At 33.5% G+C, this 24056-nt stretch overlaps 1 protein-coding gene across 2 annotated transcripts in view; it reads left to right on the plus strand.

The window, feature by feature from the left end:
- LOC106066775 (laminin subunit gamma-1-like) overlaps positions 1 to 24056 on the plus strand; it is a 66034-nt gene extending 41978 nt beyond the window's left edge. Inside the window, exons 20-39 of one of the 2 annotated variants that reach the window (XM_056041589.1) lie at positions 798 to 971; positions 1184 to 1300; positions 2512 to 2779; positions 3066 to 3244; positions 5420 to 5582; positions 6187 to 6380; positions 7316 to 7415; positions 7639 to 7782; positions 8445 to 8477; positions 9326 to 9448; positions 9766 to 9899; positions 10637 to 10819; positions 13690 to 13843; positions 13946 to 14172; positions 15323 to 15394; positions 16307 to 16581; positions 17798 to 17939; positions 19182 to 19358; positions 20549 to 20705; positions 21541 to 24056. In XM_056041589.1, coding sequence (XP_055897564.1) covers positions 798 to 971; positions 1184 to 1300; positions 2512 to 2779; positions 3066 to 3244; positions 5420 to 5582; positions 6187 to 6380; positions 7316 to 7415; positions 7639 to 7782; positions 8445 to 8477; positions 9326 to 9448; positions 9766 to 9899; positions 10637 to 10819; positions 13690 to 13843; positions 13946 to 14172; positions 15323 to 15394; positions 16307 to 16581; positions 17798 to 17939; positions 19182 to 19358; positions 20549 to 20705; positions 21541 to 21677 — 3153 coding nt within the window. In that variant the 3' untranslated portion in view covers positions 21678 to 24056. The remainder of the gene's footprint in view (positions 1 to 797; positions 972 to 1183; positions 1301 to 2511; positions 2780 to 3065; positions 3245 to 5419; positions 5583 to 6186; positions 6381 to 7315; positions 7416 to 7638; positions 7783 to 8444; positions 8478 to 9325; positions 9449 to 9765; positions 9900 to 10636; positions 10820 to 13689; positions 13844 to 13945; positions 14173 to 15322; positions 15395 to 16306; positions 16582 to 17797; positions 17940 to 19181; positions 19359 to 20548; positions 20706 to 21540) is intronic. The other variant, XM_056041592.1, reaches the window with a different exon arrangement.

Here is a 24056-nt window from a genome sequence, read left to right on the forward strand (position 1 = left end):
CTGACTAAGTTAATGACATGGTACATTGACATTCTATGTTGACTTATTAACTTTATCCACTTCCTACTGACTAAGTTAATGACATGGTACATTGACATTCTATGTTGACTTATTAACTTTATCCACTTCCTACTGACTAAGTTAATGACATGGTACATTGACATTCTATGTTGACTTATTAACTTTATCCACTTCCTACTGACTAAGTTAATAACATGGGCTCATTCTCTTTCTTTTAACTACATGGTGACTTTTTCTTGAAGCTACATCATGACAGACTTCTTTCTTGTTGCAACTAACTTACATTCATTCATATGATTATTAATGTTCATACTTCAATCTTTCTTCTCTGAGTTAACCAATTCACATTGAATATAATAAATTACAACAAGATTACTATGGTAACTGTGACGAAACCTCTACAGCAGGTAGTGTTGGTCAGGGCATATAATTTGCATACAAATATATTGTTATCAATCTTAGAAACTAACTTTTGGCTATTGTAACAACCTGTTATGTAAATTATTAAGTGACTATAATATGCAGTTAAGAGTAACCAGCTAAAAAAACAACTATTAAATACTTTTAAGACTTGTTTTCATTTCATGAGAAGTATAACAATAACAAAGGCAACATCATTGATTCCGAAGATTAACAATGACCGCAGTGTTTCATATGACTTGACTATGTAGTTGCTACCTGCATATTTTCTCATGAGAGGTATATGATATTTTAAATATCCTGTGTTAAAGATATTTATTTCAAATGTCTAATATGTACTTTACTTGTGGATACAGATTCCACTCATAGAAAATGTTTGGCAAGTGATGACTAAAGTATCTGCAGCTGCCAACAGTACCAATTTCATCATCAATTCCGACAACACTTTCCATGGGAATGCTACATACTATCAGATGATGGAAACACTTTCCTTTGTGGCATCATTTGGCATCAGAGTTTATAAGGCCAATGTAAGTTTTTTGCTTCATCTTTTTAACATGGTGCCCTGTCAATGTCAACTCATTATACAAAGATAGGTTAAGTGATGAAATAAAATAATTAAAAAAAAAAGAATACTAGTCTAAAATTAGTATTTGTTTTAAATTGTTTTATATGACAAGAATTATAAAAACTTTTATTTTTTAAAAAAATATTTGGTTTTAAAATTTTCCTCTCCTTGCAGTCCTCTGATCAAGCCCTGGATTTGGTCAGTGTGACCCTAGAGAGTGCAACAACTGATGGTCAGTTTGGAGTGTCTGTCAACAATATAGAAATGTGTACATGTCCAACTGGTTACACTGTAAGTACAGGCTTATATCACTTGAAGTTCTTCAATTTAAAAAATAATGTCTTATACTATAGAAATAATTGAAATTACAGTCATGCAAAAATAATAGTCAAGATCCAAGTTAGGTTTAGTGATACTTAACTCTTACAGTGGGAATTATTCTGATTGAACAATAGGAATTTTTCCAGGATGAACAAAAAACTACAAGGGGGTAGAGTTACTCAAACTAATATAACTTTTTAATTTTATTATTTAATCTAACATATTTTATTTTGTTTTAAAGGAAAATAAATGAACTACAAAAGTGTAATAAATAAAATGAATTATTCAAGAACATTTTTTAATTAAGTTTCATTAAAAACATTATACTGAAAGCTATAACCTTTTAAGTATACATTTAATCCATAACTATTGAAAAATCACAAAACTTAACACATTTTGTACCTTTCTATTTTGATAAAAGATGAACAAATGCAAATGGGTCCTGCGAAATAAACTAAAAAAGAAGAATCACTAACGCAATGTTGTTTTTTCTTTTTAAACATGTTGGTTCTGCATCCAATTTACTACCAAAACATCAATTACTCTCACATCCAGAAAATTAAAAAAAAAGAGAGAATAAAAGTTTAACATTAAAAAGATAGTAAAATAAATATTATATACCAAGTTACTTCCTGAGAGTAGGTTAGGCCACTGTAAGATTCAATTGTCTTTGAATCAATTTTGGACTGCTGAGATAAATTTAGGTTTTACAAATTATGTTTGTTGCACCAATGCATTAAAAAAAAATTATCAAAAAAATATGTAAGATTTATGATTGCCTACAGAATGATAAATTTCTGATAGTTCTGATAAAAGTGTCAGGTTCTTATCTTACAAAATTATTTAATTTTAGCTTATCGTAAGCCTATTATAACACTATTGAAAAATTAAAAATTAAAAAAACAAATCCGATCCTTTTTTAATAATATATTTATATTTATTTTGTTTATTAGCATTTTTTTTTCAACTTATTCATTGCCTCTTAGACCTTTTTTGCACTTGATTCTTGAATTTTAGAAATATTTGTTTATGATGCTGTACAAATTCAAAATATAAAAGTGTGTTTAAATCCAGTAAGATTTAAGTTGTTGGCTTATTTGTAGAAGCTTAAATAGCTATTTTCAAAAAGGATCATTTGAGATTTAATTTGCTGTCTATTCTACATGATCCTAAACTATCAGGGTAGCAGTTGTCAGCAGTGTGCTCCTGGCTACACTAGAGTCTCTTCCACCAACAGCCACCCTGCCACCCAGTGTGTACCCTGTTCTTGTAATGGACATGCAGTGACCCCCTGTGATCCACTAACCAACTCCAGTTGTCAAGCCAACAGCACAGTGACCCCATGCAACTCTACTACTGGAGTCTGCACTTGTCAACATCATACTAAGGGAGAACGTTGTGAAGCTTGTGTCCAAGGTTACTATGGTGATCCACTTAGAGGGCAAGCAGGTGAGTCTTTTGTAAATGTGCTATTTTATTCTTCCAGACTCTCAATTAACATGTCTCTCTTAGAGAGATGAGTATCCCTAGTTTTATCTTTCAAACATCTAGATGTCAAATGTGGAATATTTGTGAAAGAATGCATATCACTAAAAATATTTATTTTAAACAATGCTCAAATCTAATGTTATTTAATTTGATAATGTAGTTTAAAAATGTAAGTATTAAAAGACATAAATCAAAGAATGGAAAGTGCTATGGGCCATGATGCTAAAAGTTTTCTTTCCCCATCCAGATGATTGTAAACCTTGTGCATGTCCTGGGGTCATTGTAAGCCATGAACTAAATGTGTTTGCCAACTCCTGCTCTCTCATTGGTGGAATTCCTGTTTGTGACAACTGCACAATTGGACACACAGGAAGTAACTGTCAGAACTGCAGTGATGGCTACTTTGGAACTCCTGAAAATGTCACAGTAAGTCATTTGTTAAAACAGTAATGCTCAACTTATGGCATGTGACCCATTTCCAGCCTTTGAGGCAGTGCTATCAAGCCCCTTGAAATTTCTGTCTATAATGCATAATGAAACCACAGCCTCAGAGATCTGGCTCTATTGGAAATTTTATTTGTTTGCCTTGCTGCAGCCTTGACCTTGTTTCACAAATGTCTATGGTCTCGATGCCTAAACAGTTTGGGTACCATTTTGATAGTCTTTTGAAAACGTAGTCATAGTGTCAGTAGGTTCATTTCTTGTGAGAATAAATGTTCTCTTACAATTTCTTATCATCTGCTATAAATGTATCAGATCTTGTGTAGGTTTTATATGTAGCAAACTGAGGGACAGCTTTCAAAGGCTTTGTTTCCTGTTTCCTTCGAGAATCCTTTCAAAGCTTATAAGTAATGATTAGGTCATGGCTTTAAAATGGACATCACTATAGGATGTGAAAAGCTGGAAAGTGTCAGTAGTTTAAATATCTTGGAATTATTATTTCAGACAAAGGAACCCAAACCTTAATTACTGTCTAGAATTGTACAGTCCACAGCAGCACTTGCAAAGCTCAAAACAATCTGGAAAGACAAAGACATTGTCCTCGGCACTAAAATTGGACTAATGCGCTGGTTATGGCTATATTTCTGTATGCAAGCAAATCTTGGACACTAACTGCAGAACTAGAGAAGAGTACCTTAGCAATAGAATTGAGATGCAATAAAAGGTTCATAGGTAGCCTCGACAAAGACATCACAAGTGAAGGATCACAATGACTATTTCATTCCCCAAAAGCAGGCACAACTATTTTCAATTCTTGGTTGATTTAGATTCTCTTTTAATTTTTAAGGTCTGTCCTTGGCAGTGGATTTTCTTTTGGTCTCAAATGTGTATCCCACTGCTGTTGTAAGTGATCTTCAGCTGTCTCATTCCAACACAGGAGCAGAGATATAATAATATTATTATACCTCTTAATTCTTCAATCTCTTCAATAGTCACTACAGCTGACCAACAGATGTTTATTTACTCTTATCCCAAAATTTTGGTCATAGCATACCAATTTTAAAATCTTCTTGACAAATCTTTCTGTACTGTTTTTGGTGTGTCAGTTAAAGATAATCCGATACAGTCCTTGAAGACATCTTCACTTTTGTCTTCTTCACTTTCTTTCAATTAATTCTACTAGATCTTGACATGTCAGTGTGATGCAGTGGCAACAGCTTAGACATTAGATTATCTTATTCTCAAACTGTCATCATCAAGTCAAGACACATTATTATTATAAATGAAACAAATCATAAAGCAGGTAGAATGGGCCATCAGCATTCCAGCAGTTAGAGTCAATATTATTTCAAGTAACAGTTTACTCACTTTTATAGGCACTAACAGAATAAAGGGCCAACCTCCCCATCTATAAGTGTAAGATCCTCTTATCTAGTAATAGCCATTTCCATCTCAAAATAGTTTTTTAATTTGAATACCTGATATTTGTTGGAAGCGTGGTCGAGAGGCTAAGTACGCTTGAACTTAGCTTGGCTTAGCTACCTATGAAGGGGGCTTGAGGTTCGACACTCAGCTCGAGCAGAGTTGTGTTTACTGAGCGCCTAAAGGCAGCATGGAAAAACCTTCTCCTAGACACCTCCTCCCTCCCCCCCACTGGTCCACAACTGAGATTGGACCAAAGAGATCTGAGCATGCTATAAGCATGAAAGTAGCGCTATATAAAAGTCATAATTTATTTATTTTATTATAAGCTATCTCAACATGACCAATGCATAATTTTTTGACTCAGAACCGGACACAACAGAATGAGCCAAAATATATTCCGGAAGACAAAAGTCGGGACAAGCAAAACTTGCCGTTGTTGAGAATGCTGAGCATCTCTTTCAAAGCTGTATATATATCAAGAGGCCTGAACAAGACTCAGGCCCCAAAACTCTCCTATAAAAGAAAAACTATATGGAGAACAGCCTGATCTGGAAACCACTGCACATTTTATCTCAGATAAAGGTTTGCTGATCTCAACCCTCCGACATGAAAAATGAGAACAAAGAAGAAGAAGAAGAATACCTGATAATTTGATCACTTTCTAACCAATATTTAGCATAGTTGAAAAGAAATGTACACTTTGACTTAATGTTGGCTTGAAACTTGTGTCTTCAGAATGCTGGAGGTCAATGCCGGCCATGTATGTGTAATGGCAGAGCTGATACATGTGACAGGAGGACTGGTCAGTGCATCAACTGTAAAAATAACACGGCTGGACAGAACTGTGACTTGTGTGCACCTGGCTATTATGGTGATGCTATGAGCTCAGACTGCAAACGTAAGTAGCTCAGTTTTTATTTCCACCATAGATGTTCAAATTGTGAGTATATTGTTTCTTTGTTCATTTTACATGTTGGGATGTTATTTTAGAATTGAAGAATTGTGTTAGTATTTTTAAAATTCAAAATATTTTTCTGTGGCTCAAGAACATTTACACTGTAATTGTGTTAAAATTTCTTTAACAGTGAATTGGTAATCAATTAGCTCAATGAAAATTGAGCTCTTCACATTCCAAACTAATGTTGTTTTATTGTGTGATTGAAAATAACAGAAACAAAATAAAACAAATTAAAAATGTAATTGGACACCTGTAACTAAATAATTTATAATGTGCTATTGAGGTGGTAAAAATGTACATGTTCTTTGACGTTCCTCATTGTTATGGTAAATTTTCACTTATGTAATGCTAGTCCTGGAATGTCATGATCAAGATAGCTTGCAAGCTAAGCCACTAAGGGAACTAGAGAAAAACGAAAGCAGAATAGTACATGAGAATTAGAATGAGGGTGGCTTAGAACGCTGAGGTTATCACTATTCTAGATGTTACTCCTTTGTAGATTTCATGTAGTTGTCAATGAAATGTATTTTTGTCTCTGTTTCAGCCTGTGTCTGTAGTAACATGACTGGCAGCACTGGTCAATGTAACCACACCACTGGTGTCTGTGAATGTTTACCCAATGTCATTGGTGCATCATGTGACCAGTGTGCTGACATGACATTTAACCTCACTGCCAATGTAGGCTGCCAACCCTGTAACTGTAACACCAATGGATCTACAAGTCTAGTCTGTGATAAGGTCAGTGTTTTTTATATTCTTTTATGGTTTCTTCACTCATGATGTCATTGTTGGCTTACATTCTTTGCACTTGAACACATTTCTGTTCATTCTACACAATCATAGCTTTGTCCAGTTTGTTTTAGCTTAAAGAAGTTTGGATTTCTTTGTTTTTAATCTGTAGAGGCAGCTCTCTGGCTCTATAAACTTGTCATCATTTCAAACTTTAAAGATGTCATTAAATTAATACTAAAACTCAATCAGTCATCACTGTTATATCTCTAGCCTTAATGCTAACGCTCATTTCACTATCATTGTTATATCTCTAGTCTTCATGCCAACACTAATTTCACTAGCATTGTTATATCTCTAGTCTTCATGCCAACACTAATTTCACTATCATTGTATATCTCTAGTCTTCATGCTAACACTCATCTCACTATCATTGTTATATCTCTAGTCTTCATGCTAACACTCATTTCACTATCATTGTTATATCTCTAGTCTTCATGCTAACAATCATTTCACTATCATTGTTATATCTCTAGCCTTAATGCTAACACTCATCTCACTCTGATTGTTATATCTCTAGCCTTAATGCTAACACTCATGCTAACACTCATTTCACTATCATTGTTATATCTCTAGCCTTAATGCTAACACTCATTTCACTATCATTGTTATATCTGTAGTCTTCATGCCAACACTCATCTCACTATCATTGTTATATCTCTAGTCTTCATGCTAACACTCATCTCACTATCACTGTTATATCTCTAGTCTTCATGCTAACACTCATCTCACTATCATTGTTATATCTCTAGTCTTCATGCTAACACTCATCTCACTATCATTGTTATATCTCTAGTCTTCATGCTAACACTCATCTCACTATCATTGTTATATCTCTAGTCTTCATGCTAACACTCATCTCACTATCACTGTTATATCTCTAGTCTTCAGGTCAATGCCCATGTAAAACTTTGGTCACTGGACGTTCCTGTAGTTCATGTCAGAATGGTTACTGGAATAACAATACATTTACTGGCTGTGATCGTAAGTTGATGTTAAATATCAGATATGTTTTAAATAATGTTATGCACATTTTAAGAAGTTTAAAAGTGTATTTTAGACAATCTTGTGCACAAGTAGAAAATGAAAGGGAAAGAACTTTTGAAAATTGTTTGCTTTGAGGACTACATGATAAATTCTTTTATTTGTTGTTACTATTTCACATGCCATTATATGTACTAAGGGACAGTCTCTTCTAATCTACTAGCCTGCACATGCAATGAGACTGGGACACTTAAGTACACCAATGGGTCAGTACAGGAGAGTTGTGATGTCCAGACTGGTCAGTGTAGCTGTGCACTGCCTGGTATTATTGGTAGGACATGTAATACCTGCTCTCCAGCTTCTAAAAGTAAGTGTGTCTGCTAAAAGTGTGTCTGCTAAAAGTAAGTGTGTCTACTAAAAGTAAGTGTGTGCTAAAAGTGTGTCTGCTAAAAGTGTGTCTGCTAAAAAGTGTGTCTACTAATACTAAGTGTGTCTGCTTAAAGTAGATGCCCATTGTATTTGCAATAAATATTATGGTACTTTCCTGTCATGGACCTTTTTTTTTAGGTATTTTGTTGTGACATGGATGTCGATGGAGGAAATAAAGTTGTTGTAGTATTAAAATGTCAGCCATTAATTTCAGAATTTAAAATTGAGGGCCAAATCTGAATTTTTTGTAGTGATAATAATACAACTATTGATACAGATCAAAATCACAAATTAACAGACTAAATATTGCTATACAATTAAATAGTTTATGTTTTTTTAAATATTTCACAGAAATAAAAACATAGGGGTCAGGCATTCCAGATCAATGTTGCTTAGAAATTTTTTCTTAGTTGAGTTTAGATAAAGAAAACAATTTATTTAGTCAGGCCATTGATTCCTAAAGCATCTAGCAAAGGTTTCTAATGTTAAATGTTTATCATTTATATTATTATGTCAAGTTATTTAGTCTTTTGTGAGCTTTATTGATAAATAACATCATATTTTTCTTTGTAATATGAAACAACTGAATATCATTTTCAGGTTCTTTCCAGTATGTTCATTCCTTCTATTTGGGTAAGTTCACTGAGAGATGTCTCCGCTGTTTAGGTTTTATTGTATCACAGCCATAGCATTAGGAGATTTTCTTCATATCACACTACTATTGAAATAGTTCTTACTGTTCTTAAAAATTGTTAAGTTTCTTTTGTGTGTGCATAACCACAACTTGTCGCCTTATTGACTTCATTATCTCAAGTTGAAAAGAACTTAAGAAGTTGCCCAAAGATCAGACAATTCTAAAAGTCTGCTCTGCATTATCTTATAAATTACAGACATTACTTCAGAGAGCAAAATTAAATATCACAAAACATTTCCAAAAGTTCAAACCAAAGATGCAAAGCTTCCAAAAATTCCAGCATAATTTACCCAGCACATTCAATAAATGTTTTTTTTTTTACCAAACTTAAATTTAAGTTAATAGTGTAATCTGGAATGCCCCAATTTAATTCACCTTAGGCAGACCCTATTACCGCTACAAACGAGCATAAACAACACTATGTGTGGTAATGCTAAACAGATGAAAAAACTCTATTTTGCATTTGCACTGACTTCAAAAGAGCAAAAAAAAGCTGGCTAGAAGAAGAAGCAGTAATACACAATGCAGTCTCACTTACTTAGACTTAGGTCCTCCTGTGCTGTTCGGCATATAGCATGACAAGCTCTCTCCACAGAGATCAGTCATAGGCAATTTCCACAGCCTTATGGAATTCAGGTCTTGCATGTAATTTTTGGGAGAGCTGAGGAGAAGAATTATGCATTAATTTAGAATTTCTGCTTAATTTAATGTTGTAATTATATGGTATGAAAGTTTAGATTAATACATTAAAATGCAATAAGATTTAAATTACTTTTTCTTATTTAAGGCACTTTCCCAGACTGTGTTTTATGTGGAAATTGTTTTGATTCCTGGGGAGATAAAATCAACAAGATTGGCAGTCACTTGACAGAGCTGGAATCTACAGTGAGCACTATATGGAATGACTACAGTAAGCTTGACCAACTTTACGTTAGTCCTTAGCTATCAATTTTCATTGTTAGGTATACAGGAATTGTGCTCTTAATTGCAATTAGTCTGAAAATAACAAAATGTTTAAAGTAAAACTGTTGGAACTATTATTCCTGCAACATACTGGCCATTATGGCAGATCCTTAAATACATTGTAAAAATGATAACCAATGTTTCAATGCAAAACTTTAAAAAAAAAGTCAACTTTTTTAGACATGCTGTTATAAGCATCTATATCCTGTTATCTGACTTGTTAATTGTTTTTCTATAACCATTTATTCTTAATCTTATGAACAGATAATCAAAGTTCTGATCAAATCAGTTCAGCTTTGACTTTGATTGAAGACAATATCAACAAGACCACATTACTTCTGGCTAGCTTTGAAGAAGTGGCTCAGGAGCTCAAGTCTCTCAAGGCAAAGTTTAGTGAGGTAACGAGGGGCACATATATATGAACCATTTAGAATAAAGTTAGCAGTTAGACATGAAATAGGGTGTTACTGTGTACTAGCCTACTATTGCAGAGGGGAAAGGCTGGACAAACTTGTCAGAAAACAAATGTCTTTCTTATCAGCTGTATCAACCTTTACTCTTCAATCACAGAGGGCTTTACTTCTTTTGTTTCAATGGACAGATGAGCCTCAATCAACTCATAATATCTGTGAGAGTTGGAATTACATAAAAGTAAACAACTTTTTATCAACAGTATTGGAGCAAATATGACAACCCAACAAATAGGATATATAGTCAGTATTTCCTTCATGCTGTTAGCATTATTGAAATGGATAAAAGGTGACAATAAATATTGATGCTAGAAAATAAACCTTTCAGAATCATGAAGACACGTGCCTTAAAATCTTATTTATTCTGAATTGTACTTTTTCTTATATTAGTGAAAATGTTCAAATCTACTCAACTATTTGTTTCATTGAATAATTGACACTGATAAACATTTATGTGAAATCTTACAGGATGTTATTTGTTAAACCTGTTTCTTTCTTTTACTTTTCAACAAAATGTGTTCTTTATAAGCTCTCATATCACTAGGACTGTTTACATTCATTGCATTCAGAGTTTCCTCCCTTTTAGCTGCGTCATTTTAGAATAACCGAATCAGATTTTGGTGAAGTGCTACAATTAACTTTCCCGCCTAAATCCTTGGTTGCAGGCTCAGGCAGTACAGGATGCTCTAGTGATAGAGATGAACACTCTAAACTACTCAGAAACCAATCTCCAGGCAGTAGTTGGCCCTCTTTTACTGTTGACTGATGCTGTGAATGTCTCAGCCACATCAGCCACATCTCTGGCCACACTGAGACAACAACTGAGTAACCTGATGGTGTTAGCAGAGGTCAGTATCTGTGTGTCACTGTAGTAAAATTGAGTTACTGGTTAACCTGATGGTGTTAGCAGAGGTCAGTATCTGTGTGTCACTGTACTAAAATTGAGTTACTGGTTAGCCTGATGGTGTTAGAGATCAGTATCTCTGTGCCCTGTACTGAAATTTGGTTATGGTAAGTGTGTGTGTCATGTATGCTCACTTTAGATTCAATCCTTACAAATGCAAGAAATATTTGTGTCTAGAGCAGGCATGTCAAACATGGCATTCGGGGGCTGCATGCAGTCCGCTTGGCCACCTAAAAAATTATCAAAATAATGTTAAACTATTATGATGGAAAATTAGAGATGACAAGCTACTTGAATTAAAAAATAGTATTTGTTAAAATGAAAAGCGAAAGTGAGTCTGCAGTGAAAGCAAGCTACATTTTGTCAAACTTAATTGCAAGTCATAGCAAATCATTTAGAGAATGTAATTTTATGAAGTAGTGTGTCGTTAAAGCCGAAGAAATTTGTCCAGAAAAAGGTGAAAGCATTCAAAGAAATAGCGTTAACTAGGAACACTGTGGCAGATAGAATAACTGTCATGTCAGTCAGGTTGCGTGAACAATTAAAGAACAAAATAGATTTGGAATTATTTTCATTGGCTCTAAATGAGTCAACTGATGTAACAGGTGTAGCACAGTTGGCTATATTCAAAAGATACACGAGGAGCTACTTGAGATCTGTTCTTTGCATAACACCATAACAAGCAAGGATGGTTTTGAGAAATAACAGGAGGTAATATTGCAGTACAATTTATCTTTTGTAAAGCTAGTTATACTAACAACAGATGGCGCACCATCCATGAAATGAAATGGTTTTGATGCAAAGCTAATTTATTCATGCCCGTGGTTTAAATGCTTGCCACTTTTCAATGTATCTGGATGAGATTAAACATGAATTTGATTGTGTTCCCTACTACACATTAGTTCGCTGGCTCGCATGTCATTAAGTATTGAAGAGATTTTTTGCACTACGTGAGGAAATTGTATTGTTTCTGAACATGAAAGGTGAACCTATTGAACATTTCCAAACTGACGAATGGGTTTGGGATTTTGCATTAGCAGTTGATCCCACTGGTCACCTTCAAGACTTGAATTTGAAACTTCAATGTAAAGACAAAATTGTCACAACTTCGTGTGATCATGTGAAGTGCTTTCAAGCAAAGTTACGACTGTGGATAAACCAAATATAATGACCGTTATTGTGACTTTTTTTTTCATACGAGCAAGAATTTTAATTGTTAGTATCTCCATTCTCATTTGCTTCTGAAAATGCTGCTGATAATGTGCAACTAGAGCTGATAGAATAGCAGTCTTATTCTTTGTTGAAAGCGAAGTATATAGAAGTGGCTGTGTTAAAATTTTACGGTACATTGAATTGCGGAAATTTGCAGCCAGAAGTGTTGCTGTTTGCAAGCACTGATCTCCGTGAACAGTCCTTTTCCATAATGAAAGCAACAAAAACACCTCACCGTTCGAAATTATCTGATCAAAATTTGTCATCAGTGATAAAAGTGTCAGTGGCAAACAAACTTTCAACCTGACATTAATAAACTTGTATCTCAGAAAAGATGTCAAGCATCAGGACAAAGAAAATAATGCATAATTATAGGAATTTCTAGTAAACAAAATAATAATATTAACTAAGGGACAGGTATACCATTAATTTTTGTATTCTATTGTATTGTTTCTAATTTACATAAAACTATTAGGCTGTTTTGTAACTGATTTTTTGCTGCGGCCTCTCACATCATAGTAAGTTTTTATGTGGCTCATGCACCTAAATGAGTTTGACATGCCTGGTCTAGAGGAAAATGATGTATACATTACATCTCGATCATTTACATGAGTATTCTTTCCATAGATTTTTAAGTCAAAATACTCTCTTATCTTCATCCTTTATTTTGTTATTCTCATTGTTATGACTTAACCAATAAATCCAAAAATGGCTTCCTAGATAAATCAACTTCTGCATACTCCTGGATGAAAAAGACAATTGTATATGTTTGGGTTAGAATGTTTTGATTTTATAAGATTTGGTAGTTCTTTCAGAAGTAAAGATAATTATGGCCTAGTCCAAACCTCCTTCAGGACAGGGGGTAGAATTCCAACCATCCCAACAGTCCTAATGGCTTACTAGATGGCTAGACAGTTAGTTTTAATACGTTGTTGTAATTACTAAAACATGAGGTCAAACTAGACAGGATAAAAATCAAAATTAATTTAAAAAATTGAAAAATGTCTTGTTTTATTGAAACATAAATCAATTTTTTTTTTCAATAATAGACCAGAATATGCTGCTTTTGAATAGATACTGGATCTAAAGAAAGCATACAAAGACTTAATCAAAGAGAATAGAAAAAAATAGATGAAAGTTTATCCTATGCAATGATTTAAATTTAAATAAAACACTCTAGTACAATAAATTTTTGAATTACAATTATTGATGAAAACCAAAGCTGGTATTTGAATAATAATACTGATTTTAAAAAAGACATAAGCTAGAAAAATATTCTTTGTTCTTATTCTTAGTCTAATATGTTCAAGATCTTATTTTTGTAATTTGCAATTGGTTACATCAGCAGGAAAAGCATTATACAATTAACATTAATTGATTACTAAACACATTAAAGATAAATGCTTCATTTTTTGTTTTTTAAAAGAATTCTCTCTTATCTAATTTAGAATATAATAATAATAAGCTTTTGTGTCAAATTTAACTCTTACAGTGCGGCATTACTCTCAGCAAGTAAATCCCGGAAAGCTTCATTTTTTTCTATCAAAATAATTCGCACTGAAAGAGTTAATAGTCTTGATATTTTACTTTCTATTTAACAAGACTTCACAAAGTGAAGGTAACTCTAGCTACTCACGCATTCAAACTCTGACATTTGTTGTGGCCTCCCCTGAAGAAAGACAATTGAAACTACAGAACCAAGCCAACCAGTCTATGGTATTTGCTGCAGCCATTAACCAGACATATTTAGCTCTTAGTAAGTGATGCTGAGTAAAAGACTTTTAAAGACATAAAATAATTAAGATTGTTAATATTTGCAAAACTGGATCGCCACATTACACTATTTTTGTATGCACAGAATCTCTTTATGACACATCATTGATCCCTGGGACAACTGAGAGAAACATCAAGTTGAATGATGTAGACAGCAGACTGACCAATGTGAGCCTCATGATTAGCGATGTGTCTGCCTTTATTGTGAATGTCACAAGTGCTGTTGACAATATCACCACTCTGTTGTCACCACTAGTATCAGAGTCTACCAGAGCTGAGACTGATATGTTGAATGGAATCTTAATGCTCGAGGTAGATTTATTCTGCACCAAGTTTATTAATATAAGAATTATTTTTTTTATGAGATCTGCTAGATATATTGGTTAGGACCTTTACTTAAACTTTTAGGACTTAATGTTGTCAAATGAGCTCTAAAAGATTCCAGTAAAGTCAATCTTGCTCTAATAAATACCTGACCTAGTTAGAGGACCTTGATATTCTTGTAAATCAGAGACTAACTCTACTTTTCCTGCTCTTAGATCTTCAAGGCCCAAAAGAGATCAGTTTTTATTCAATAATAATAAGAAGAAGAATTTTATGTACAAAGCGCTGTTAACAAACAAAATGTAGGCTCAAGGCGCTCTGATATCATTACAAACACAAACTCGAGAGCTAAATTGACAAACTAATGTAAAAAAGTTTTAAATAGGTAGGTCTTAAAGTTCTTCTTGAAAATAGTGTACCATGTTGTCTGAGATCAATGGAGAGTGAGTTTCTAACCTTTGGTCCATGCACTGATTTAACAAGTCTAGTAGACTCAGCTAGAAGGTTCTGTCTCCTCATGCACTGCCTTCCTAGTAGAAAGATAAATGTACAGTATATTTAGACTATGGGAAGATAAAGATTTTTATGTTGAATGATGAAATGAGATCCTAACATCAAACATCATCATTCATATTATTAGTTATCTTTTTTTAAGTATTTATTATATTGAAGTTATTATGTTGGCCACATTTGTTGTAGGAGGATCGGTGGCTTAGTGGTAAAGTGCTTGGCTTCCAAACCAGGAATCCTGGGTTCCAATCCTGGTGAAGTCTGGGATTTTTAATTTCGGGATCTTTGGGCGCCTCTGAGTCCACCCAGCTCTAATAGGTACCTGACATTAGTTAGGGAAAAGTAAAGGCAGTTGGTCTTTGTGCTGGCCACATGACACCCTCGTAAACCGTAGGCCTCAGAAATAGATGACCTTTACATCATCTACCCTATAGACCACAAGGTCAGAAAGGGGAACTTTAAATATTTTTTTTTACATTTGTTGCGATTGTTTGTTTGCTTTTTTTTAATTAGATTTGGACTGAATCAGTAAATCTCCCAGATGATATTTTATTTATAGTGCTTACTTTTAACTTCTTTTTTCTATTGATTTTTAACTTCTTTTTTTCTATTGATCTTTCACGACTAGAAATATCTGGCTAATGCTACCAGCACACAGACATTGGCAGACAGAACTTTGAAAGATGCAAAAAGCTTTAAGGTAAAATTACAGCTAAAGATTACTTCTTATTTAGATTGTAATCTAATGTAGGCTTGATTTATATTTTGGTTGTTGAAAATGTGTTTCTTTAACTCATTAGATAACTTAATGCGCAGCTTAATTTTCATAGCAACTTAAAATGCATCATTTTTCTTTAAATCCTTGACTTGTAGAAAATGAGTTTCTAGACTTGTTGATAGGATTTATTTTTTTTTAATTTAAAGATTTTTTTATGATTTTAATAATTAAATTTTGTATTGACTAAGCGTATATCAAGTCAATCCATCTGTCTGGTCAAAATCTTGTACATGTAATGTATCACTTTGATTGGACCATACTGCATTGAGTATGTTGTAAGCATATAAGTTGCACACTAAAAAAAAACATTGATAAAAATATTTTTCCCAATACACAATTTATTATTGTTAGTCTAGATCTCTTAAAGATTAATTCCTTGATCGATTCAAAATAATTGATACAAAATAATTGATACAAAATAATTGATACAAAATAATTGATACAAAATAATTGATACAAAATAATTGATACAAAATAATTGATACAAAATAATTGATACAAAATAATTGATTCGAAATAATTGATACAAAATAATTGATACAAAATAATTGATACAAAATAATTGATACAAAATAATTGATACAAAATAATTGATACAAAATAATTGATTCGAAATAATTGATACAAAATAATTGATACAAAATAATTGATTCGAAATAATTGATACAAAATAATTGATTCAAAATAATTGATACAAAATAATTGATACAAAATAATTGATACAAAATAATTGATACAAAATAATTGATTCAAAATAATTGATTTAAAATAATTGATGTCATTTGACTTAAAGTATTTTTTGTATTGAACTTGTTTCATGCTTGTCTCTTTCAGTTGTTGTCAGAGAAGGCAGTGCAAACTATGATCAACTCCATGACTGCTATACTAGAGAGTATCATCTCTCTGAACCAGGCCCAGGCAGACTTAATCTCAATCAAGGCACTCAACACTGTATCCCAGCAGCTTCCCAGCCTGACTGATCTACAGAATTTGGTCCAGCAGATAGAGAGAAGTACTGTCAGTCCATCAGAAGTGGCTGACGCCTATCTCAAGTCCCAGCAAGCTTTGTATGATGCCAATGAAGCTGTGAGATTAACTCAACAAGCCATGTAAGACCTTGACTCAGATTTGTGTCATAGTTGTGACTCACTATTGGTTGGGTTTTAAAGTGTGGACTAGGGACAAATTCATATTGATTGAAATATATATTCTTGCTTTAATCAGCCACATTGCAGAAAAAAATCTTACATATTATCACCAAGTAACTGCATTAGAATGATGCTAGAACATAGAAGTACTTTTAAATACTATTGAATGTAATAAATCCACCCTGCAATTGGTATTTTTATATTTAATTTAAGAACTAAAATAGAAAAGTCTTCACAGATATATTTCTTGCAGTGTTTACTTTGGTTTTCTAATGGTTCACACAAAATGGCTGGATCAAAACTATTTTTCCATCACTCCAGTTGTTTGTAACTTTGAATTATACAACTGATCCTAAATTAAATTTAAAAAAAAAAATATATATATATATATATAAAATATATTAATATATACATATATAAGACCCCCCCCCCCCCAAAAAAAAAAATTAATTAACAAATCTGCACAATACAAATGTACTTATATATTACATTTTCCATTAGATTTACTTAGAGAGACTACATTAGTTGTTTTTAGGTATATTTTTGACCTTATGTATATTCAAAACAAACTTTGCTACTGATGACAAAGGCTGGTGAAACACGTTGAGCACTTATACTTTCCCCAACTAATAGCATGTGCTTAGTTGAAGCTATTCAGCAACCAGGAATGTATGACCATGATAAAGAGTAGGCATGTAAGACTGACAGAGAGTACTGGTCGAGAGGCTAATTGCGTTTGAACTTGGCTTGGCTTGGCTACCTATGAAGGGGGCTCGAGGCTCTGGCAGAGTTGTGTTGTGTTTACTGAGCGCCTGAAGGCAGCATATAAAAACCTTCTCCTTGATACCTCCTCCCCTCACTGGTCCACAAATGAGATTAGACCAAAGCGCTCTGAGCATGCTAAAAGCATGAAAGTAGCGCTGTATAAAAGCCATAATTTAAATGCTTTGGCTAATGTTCTTGAGTTCAAATCATCTTGAGAGCTGTGATTTTTGTAATTTTAAGTTAGAACTGTGTTTCTACCATACAGACGTTGATGCCTTAAAGACACCCATTTCCCAACAAATGTAAAGTGTAAAGTAGATCAGAATGCCTTCAGCTGGCATGAAAATATGAGATACCCAAGCATCACTTTCATCACCATCATCTACTTGTCTGTACATTGTCTATTTGCTAGAGCTAAAGCCAGACAACTGAGTGAAGCAGTCGAGTTGATGAAAGCTGACATCATAGAATCACAGCGACTGAGACAGGAAGCTGAAAGTGTTGAAGTGACTACAAGTGCTCTCAATGCCAGCATTACTTCTGTATTGCAGCAGGTAGCAATTATTCATTGGCATAAACAAGACATGAATCACTAAAAAAAAAAGTAACCAATTAGGTTCATGTAATTACTAGTAATTAATTATTTTGTTTGATACCATGGGGAATTGACCCTTCAGTATTCACAGATATGGCTAAATATAAAAGTTTTGTCCTTTTAAAGAATATATTTTGCTTGTTACATTTTTTTTGTCAGCCTGGTGTAGGGAAAAAGTTGCTATTATGTTTGTTCTGTTTGTTCACCTTTCTTCTCTTTTTTATATTGTCACCACTTATAGATTGATAATCCAGTTTCATCATCTACTTAAAGTATGAGTACTCAGAATAGGTGAACTAGTCTTGGTTTAAAAATAGAGGCTTCCTTGTATTTATAAATTATCATTGATTGATATCCTGCTGTCTGTAAATTAGAAATAATGGTGTCTAGTTGATTCTGTTGTGAATGCAATTTAGGTGTGAGTTTATTGTGAATGTAACTAATCCTCAGGAGCCACCTGTGCAATATTGTGTACAACTCTGTCTTCTTGTTTTTTTTTAAACATTGTCACAAATATCTGATCATGAAATATTAGTTCCTGAATCTTTGTATCATTAGTCTGGAATGAGATTTTACAGTAATATTAATAAGGCAATGTTTTTGATTCCAAAGATAAAGGAAGAGTGCAGTATCACACCTTACCATGTAAACCCATTAGGGACCTGCATATTTTGCTACATTTGCTGCTGCTGTCTGCCTGGGTTCTATTTAAGTTTTCTTTTTTATCTTCTGCACTTGTCTTTAGCAAAAGTTTTCTTTGGGCCTCAAGTGTGTGTTGTTGACCTTTGTGAGAGTTATCCAGCTGTCTCTTCCAGAAGCCATCTGCTGCTATCTGCTTTTCTTTATACCAGTGAGGTCAAAATGGCACTAAGTTGATTTCTGGAGGCACATCTGTTACTGTTTTCATTTATGCTCACCAAAAAGAGATTGCTTTTGGCTCGCAGCCATTCCCATGAAAGATAGGTGTTATTTGGAAGGTAATATGAAGAATTAGATTGAATAAGTAGCCAAAAAGGCCCAACTATGCCTCTCAAGCCCACACTCAAATGGAGTTTGCTGCTGCTGATGATTGTGCATTAGAGTTGGAAGTTGTCAGATGGAAACTTACACATTGCTTCAAATTTGACTCACTGATGTTTGAATCTAAATTTGTTTGTCTATATTGAAACATCTCTCTCATTCTGCAACCTTTGTGTTCCAGTCAATGACACACACAAGTCAAGTTGAGGCTAACATCACACAAGCCATTGGCTTGGCTCAACAGTTGACTGAAGAAGTGAAAAATGTGTCCTCATGTTTGACTCAGGCGGGCTTGGATGTGACCAATGCTGTGACATCATCCAATCAAATCAAAGACAGTGCCGACTCAATTAGTCAAGTAAGTCTGTAGGTTAACCCAATAACCACTAGTGAGATAGATATATGGTAGGCTACTGATGTGGTACAACATAATAGAATGTTACTGGCAGTTATTTAAACTTTCAAATAAAGAAAGCTCATCATGTCTTATTTTGCACCAGACAAGAAGCTTAGTGCTGGGTTTTTTTGGTGTTTTTTGTTGTGAAACTTGGATGTACTGTTGGTGTTTTTGTTTTTTTTACAAGTGATGATGACTCACAGGATAATACAACTATCATGAACAATATTATGTCAAGTTGAGCGTGGAGTGTTTTATATTATTTTTAAGCTATAAAAAGAATGATCTCAATTCTAATTTTTGCAAGAGTACACAAGTTTGGTTATTGTTTCCTTTGACATTTATAACAAGTTATCTTTTCAAATTAGTTTCTAAAATCATTTAGTTTAAATACTTATAGAACTGAAATAAGATAGTCTACATGTTGATAGAACTTAATTACTTTTTTGTATTGGGACAGTAACATAAGAACATGTAATTAGAATAGCTAATGGCTTATCTAATTATTTCGGGAAAGAGGAAGAGCCAAACAACTGGAGATTACGCTATTTTATACTTGCTAGTGGCTATCTTTAAGAAAATATTAATTTCTTCATGGAAGAATACTGTAATAACTTAAGTGAGGCAACTCAACGAGGCACATCGATGTTTATTTACAGGACATCACAAATACATGTAGAACAACATGACTTGGGCACAGCATCTTTATCTAGGCTCTCCACTTGGGCGGAAATCGTTCTCTCTTCTCTTTCTGATGTCGACATCCTTCTCTGTCTAGTTTATCACAGTGCGCACCTTCTAGCTTAGATGGCGTTGCACATGGCAGAGTCATAACAATATAAATTTCTCAAACTACTGAAAATAGCAATATCAGATTCTTATTATAAGACTAAATACACATCTTTTTCTTTCTTTCCTAGTATAGCCAGAAAAATTATTTTTAGTATTTTAGCCACAAAAAAGTACTTGTCTTCCTTATTTTAAACTTGTAATAATGAAACAAAGGTATACAATATTAGTTTAATTCACAACCTCTTGAGTTACAGTAGAAGTAGATTTTTCAATCAAACATTGCAGAACCTTGAATTTCCTACACAAACATCACATTAAGTCTATATATATTTAAAAAAATTGTATGTATTTATTGACAGGCACAGGTCAAGCTGACGCAGGTTATGTACTCTATAAATGTCAATGAGAATGACCCAGCTCTGAGTCCTGCCCTGGCCAATCTGACTCTAGCTGACAATGATATCAAGCAACTAGCCAGTGCGCTGTCGGGGTTGGAAGATTTAGCTCAGTTACAAAGTAAGTCAATACAGTCCAGTCCTTATTTATTACTTACCTTTTAATAACATTGGCTATCATGTGATAGAGTTAGGTATTTGACTCCTGCTTGAAGCATTAGAACTCAACCAAACCTTTTTTTTTTTCTTTCCACTGAATTCATTTTTCAGTAGCTGCCTTCATTTTGAATATAACCTACCTGCAATTTAGCTGAAGTTTGGCCTACATCGTTCCTGATGCTTGGCCTTACAGTTAAATACTTAGAAGTTGAACACTTGTGATTTATCTTTTATCATTAGGGCACCTTTGAATTCACCTAGCTCTAATGGGTACCTGACACTAGTTGGGACTATTGGCTATTGTACTGGCCACATGACACCCTCGTTAATCATGGGCCACAGAAACAGATGAGCTTTACACCATCTGCCCTTTATACCGCATTGTCTGAAAGGGAACTTTACTTCCATTACAATGGAAACTTAGGCCACATTTGCATTGTTCTTTTTGTAGACATCTGGGTTCAGTGTATCAAGACTACACTAAAATGTTTGTTTGTAAAATGTTTTACATGTTTCGGATGTTCCTTCAGAGTTGAAGATAGTTTACTTCCTAGTCCAAACCTCCCGCAGGACGACCGGGGATGGGAGCCGGCAGGATTTGAACCCTCGACCATCGATAAATCTGAACGACAGTCCAGCGCACAAACCGCACAACCAGGCAGCCATCCACTATGAAATGACCTGTTTTGTAGATTGTAATTGAACAACATTATCATATATTTGAATCATCTAATATCTCATATATGTCTCATATATTGTGATTCTATCACCTTCTTTGAAACTATTTCCCACTTTAGCTCTGATCCCAGAGCTTCAGGCACAGACACAAGAGATAACAAACCTTGAGCTAGAGATTGACCAGCTGACCACTACATTAGACAGCATTCTTCTCTCCCTGCAAGCCACATCAGACAGTACAGTGTGCTCAACATAGGACTTCATGGAGAAACAAAAGAATGGAAGATGGAAATCAATCCTGTACATATCCAATGAGTTTCATTTTGCACATGTTTGTCTTGATCTAGCAGTATATTTTGTGCTCAAGTCTAAGTTTATTTTTGTGCTCAAGTCTTTTACATGTCTAAGTTTATTTTAAGCTCAAGTCTATGACATGTCTAAGTTTATTTTGTGCTCAAGTTTTTTACATGTCTAAGTTTATTTTGTGCTCAAGTCTCTTACATGTCTAAGTTTATTTTGAGCTCTAGTCTATGACATGTCTAAGTTTATTTTGTGCTCAAGTCTTTGACATGTCTAAGTTTATTTTGTGCTTAAGTCTAAATTTGTGTGTTAACTTTAGGGATAAAAAAATATTTGTAATCTTCTTGTGACATGAAGTTTTATAGTATTCTTTTAGAGTCTGAATTATTTGTTTATGTTTTTTCTTCTTCTAAACCAACAAAAAATGTGTTGCTGTGCTCTAAGGATTCTCTCCTTCTTTGACATTGTTCATTTTGTGAGCCTCTTAAGTTCAATTAAGAGCTTTTGAAGATATTTATTTATGTCTTTCAAATTTCTATTTTCACTTTTGTTTTTCTGAGTGCTTGGCTTTAAAAATATTTCTTGACATTTTTAATTGCTTCTTTTTTTTTTTTTTATTGATGTTTATTAAATTTAAATACATTTTAATAATATAGAACTAGACACTATTATATGTACAATATTACATAAATAATATAGAAGTTATTGAAATTTTATTAGACTTTCTTTAAAACTTGACATCTTAATGAAAAAACAATTTGTAGTTATTTTTCTTCTTTAATCTTGGACTGGAATGTAAATAATTTCAATTTGTTACTTTGTATATAGACTGCCATGTTAAATCTTGCTACCAAAACAATGATCTCAGTTGATTTAATATATATCTCACTGATTATACAAATCTTTTTGTACTAGTTGGCCTTGGAATTTGATTTATGTAAAAATTAGTGCTGTAGTTATCTTTTTTTCAAAGAATAATAAAATACCAAAATAATTTTATAATGATGTATTCCAAAATTATGTCCCTAAAAATACATATATATATATATTTTTAATTTTTTAAAAAATTTCTCTTATATACATATTACCCTTTTTCTTGTATCTTATTTTTAGTACTTCTAGGTCTGGAAAACAAGAAAAGAAACCGTATTAAGTGTGCTTAGCTGTCAGCTAAAGCAAGAGTCTACCTAAATATCCTGGTATTAAATAGTTGACATAGTTGCTATCACATGACATCCTGGTGACCAGTCTTTTACAAGGACATTAAAAAAGAATGAACAGTCATGCTGACCACCCTCTTTGTAAACCCTGACTGTCATTCATTATTTTAAATATTCTGCCGTAGTTCTTGGAGACTTTCTTTTGCTCTCTTTATGTGTAATCCAGTGCAACGAAATGGGGCGTGTTGAGATATTTAATACCAATAAGTAAAGAGAGATTCCAATTTGTTTTTCATTTCAATTTTGAAGATAAATGTCATTTTAAGACTATTTGAGGAACAAAGTATCTTAGTAGAAAAACAATAATAAAGTGTATGACTAATATTTAGAGTTGTATTTTATGTGATAATTTCATGTAGACTTAACAAAGTAGGGATATGTGCACAAAAATAAGTGAACATTTCCAGTAACGTAGCTATGATTAGGGGGGTGGGGGTAAAATTAAAAAATCCCCCGGGTCCCCACCTGAGGAGGGCGCCCCAAATGAGTGTTTGAAATTTTTCTTTTACATCAAATATTAAATATTACGCCATTATCTCATGTCATGATGTTGAATGTCAAAATGCAGGAGCCCCCAAATGATGACAAATTCCTAGCTATGCCATTAAACATTTCTTTTTCTTTGACAAAATCTTATCACCAACTTTGGTGACAATTTATCCCACTGGGTCACCAATCGTCTCATTGTTTTCATTAATGATCCAGTCCTTGCCACTGTTACAAATTAAAGTCATTACTTGGCTATACCTAGAGATTGATTTTAAATTTCTGTCATTGAATGTAAGTTAAAATTTAACTAGTCAAACTGCCAAACCTTTTCTCTCCCCTGCAGATCTTCAGAAATGGTCATTACCAGACCAAGTGTTTTATAGTTTTGAGCCTCTCTTTGTCTTGAGAACTTCCTTTGTATGCAGAGGTGATGATGTATCAATAATTCCTCATTAATTTGAATTTCTTTGAATGGCACAATAGATTTGTATTTGTAGTCAGTACACACACAGTGAAAAGTTACAGTTTTGAAGACCAAAACAAAACCAGATCATCATTTGAAAGTGATTGTAAAAGAAGATTGCTAAGATTTAGAACTCAGTAAAAACAAAGTTATAAGTCACATG

The sequence above is a fragment of the Biomphalaria glabrata genome, chromosome 9 (genome assembly GCF_947242115.1).
Source record: "Biomphalaria glabrata chromosome 9, xgBioGlab47.1, whole genome shotgun sequence".
NCBI classification, from domain to species: domain Eukaryota; kingdom Metazoa; phylum Mollusca; class Gastropoda; family Planorbidae; genus Biomphalaria; species Biomphalaria glabrata.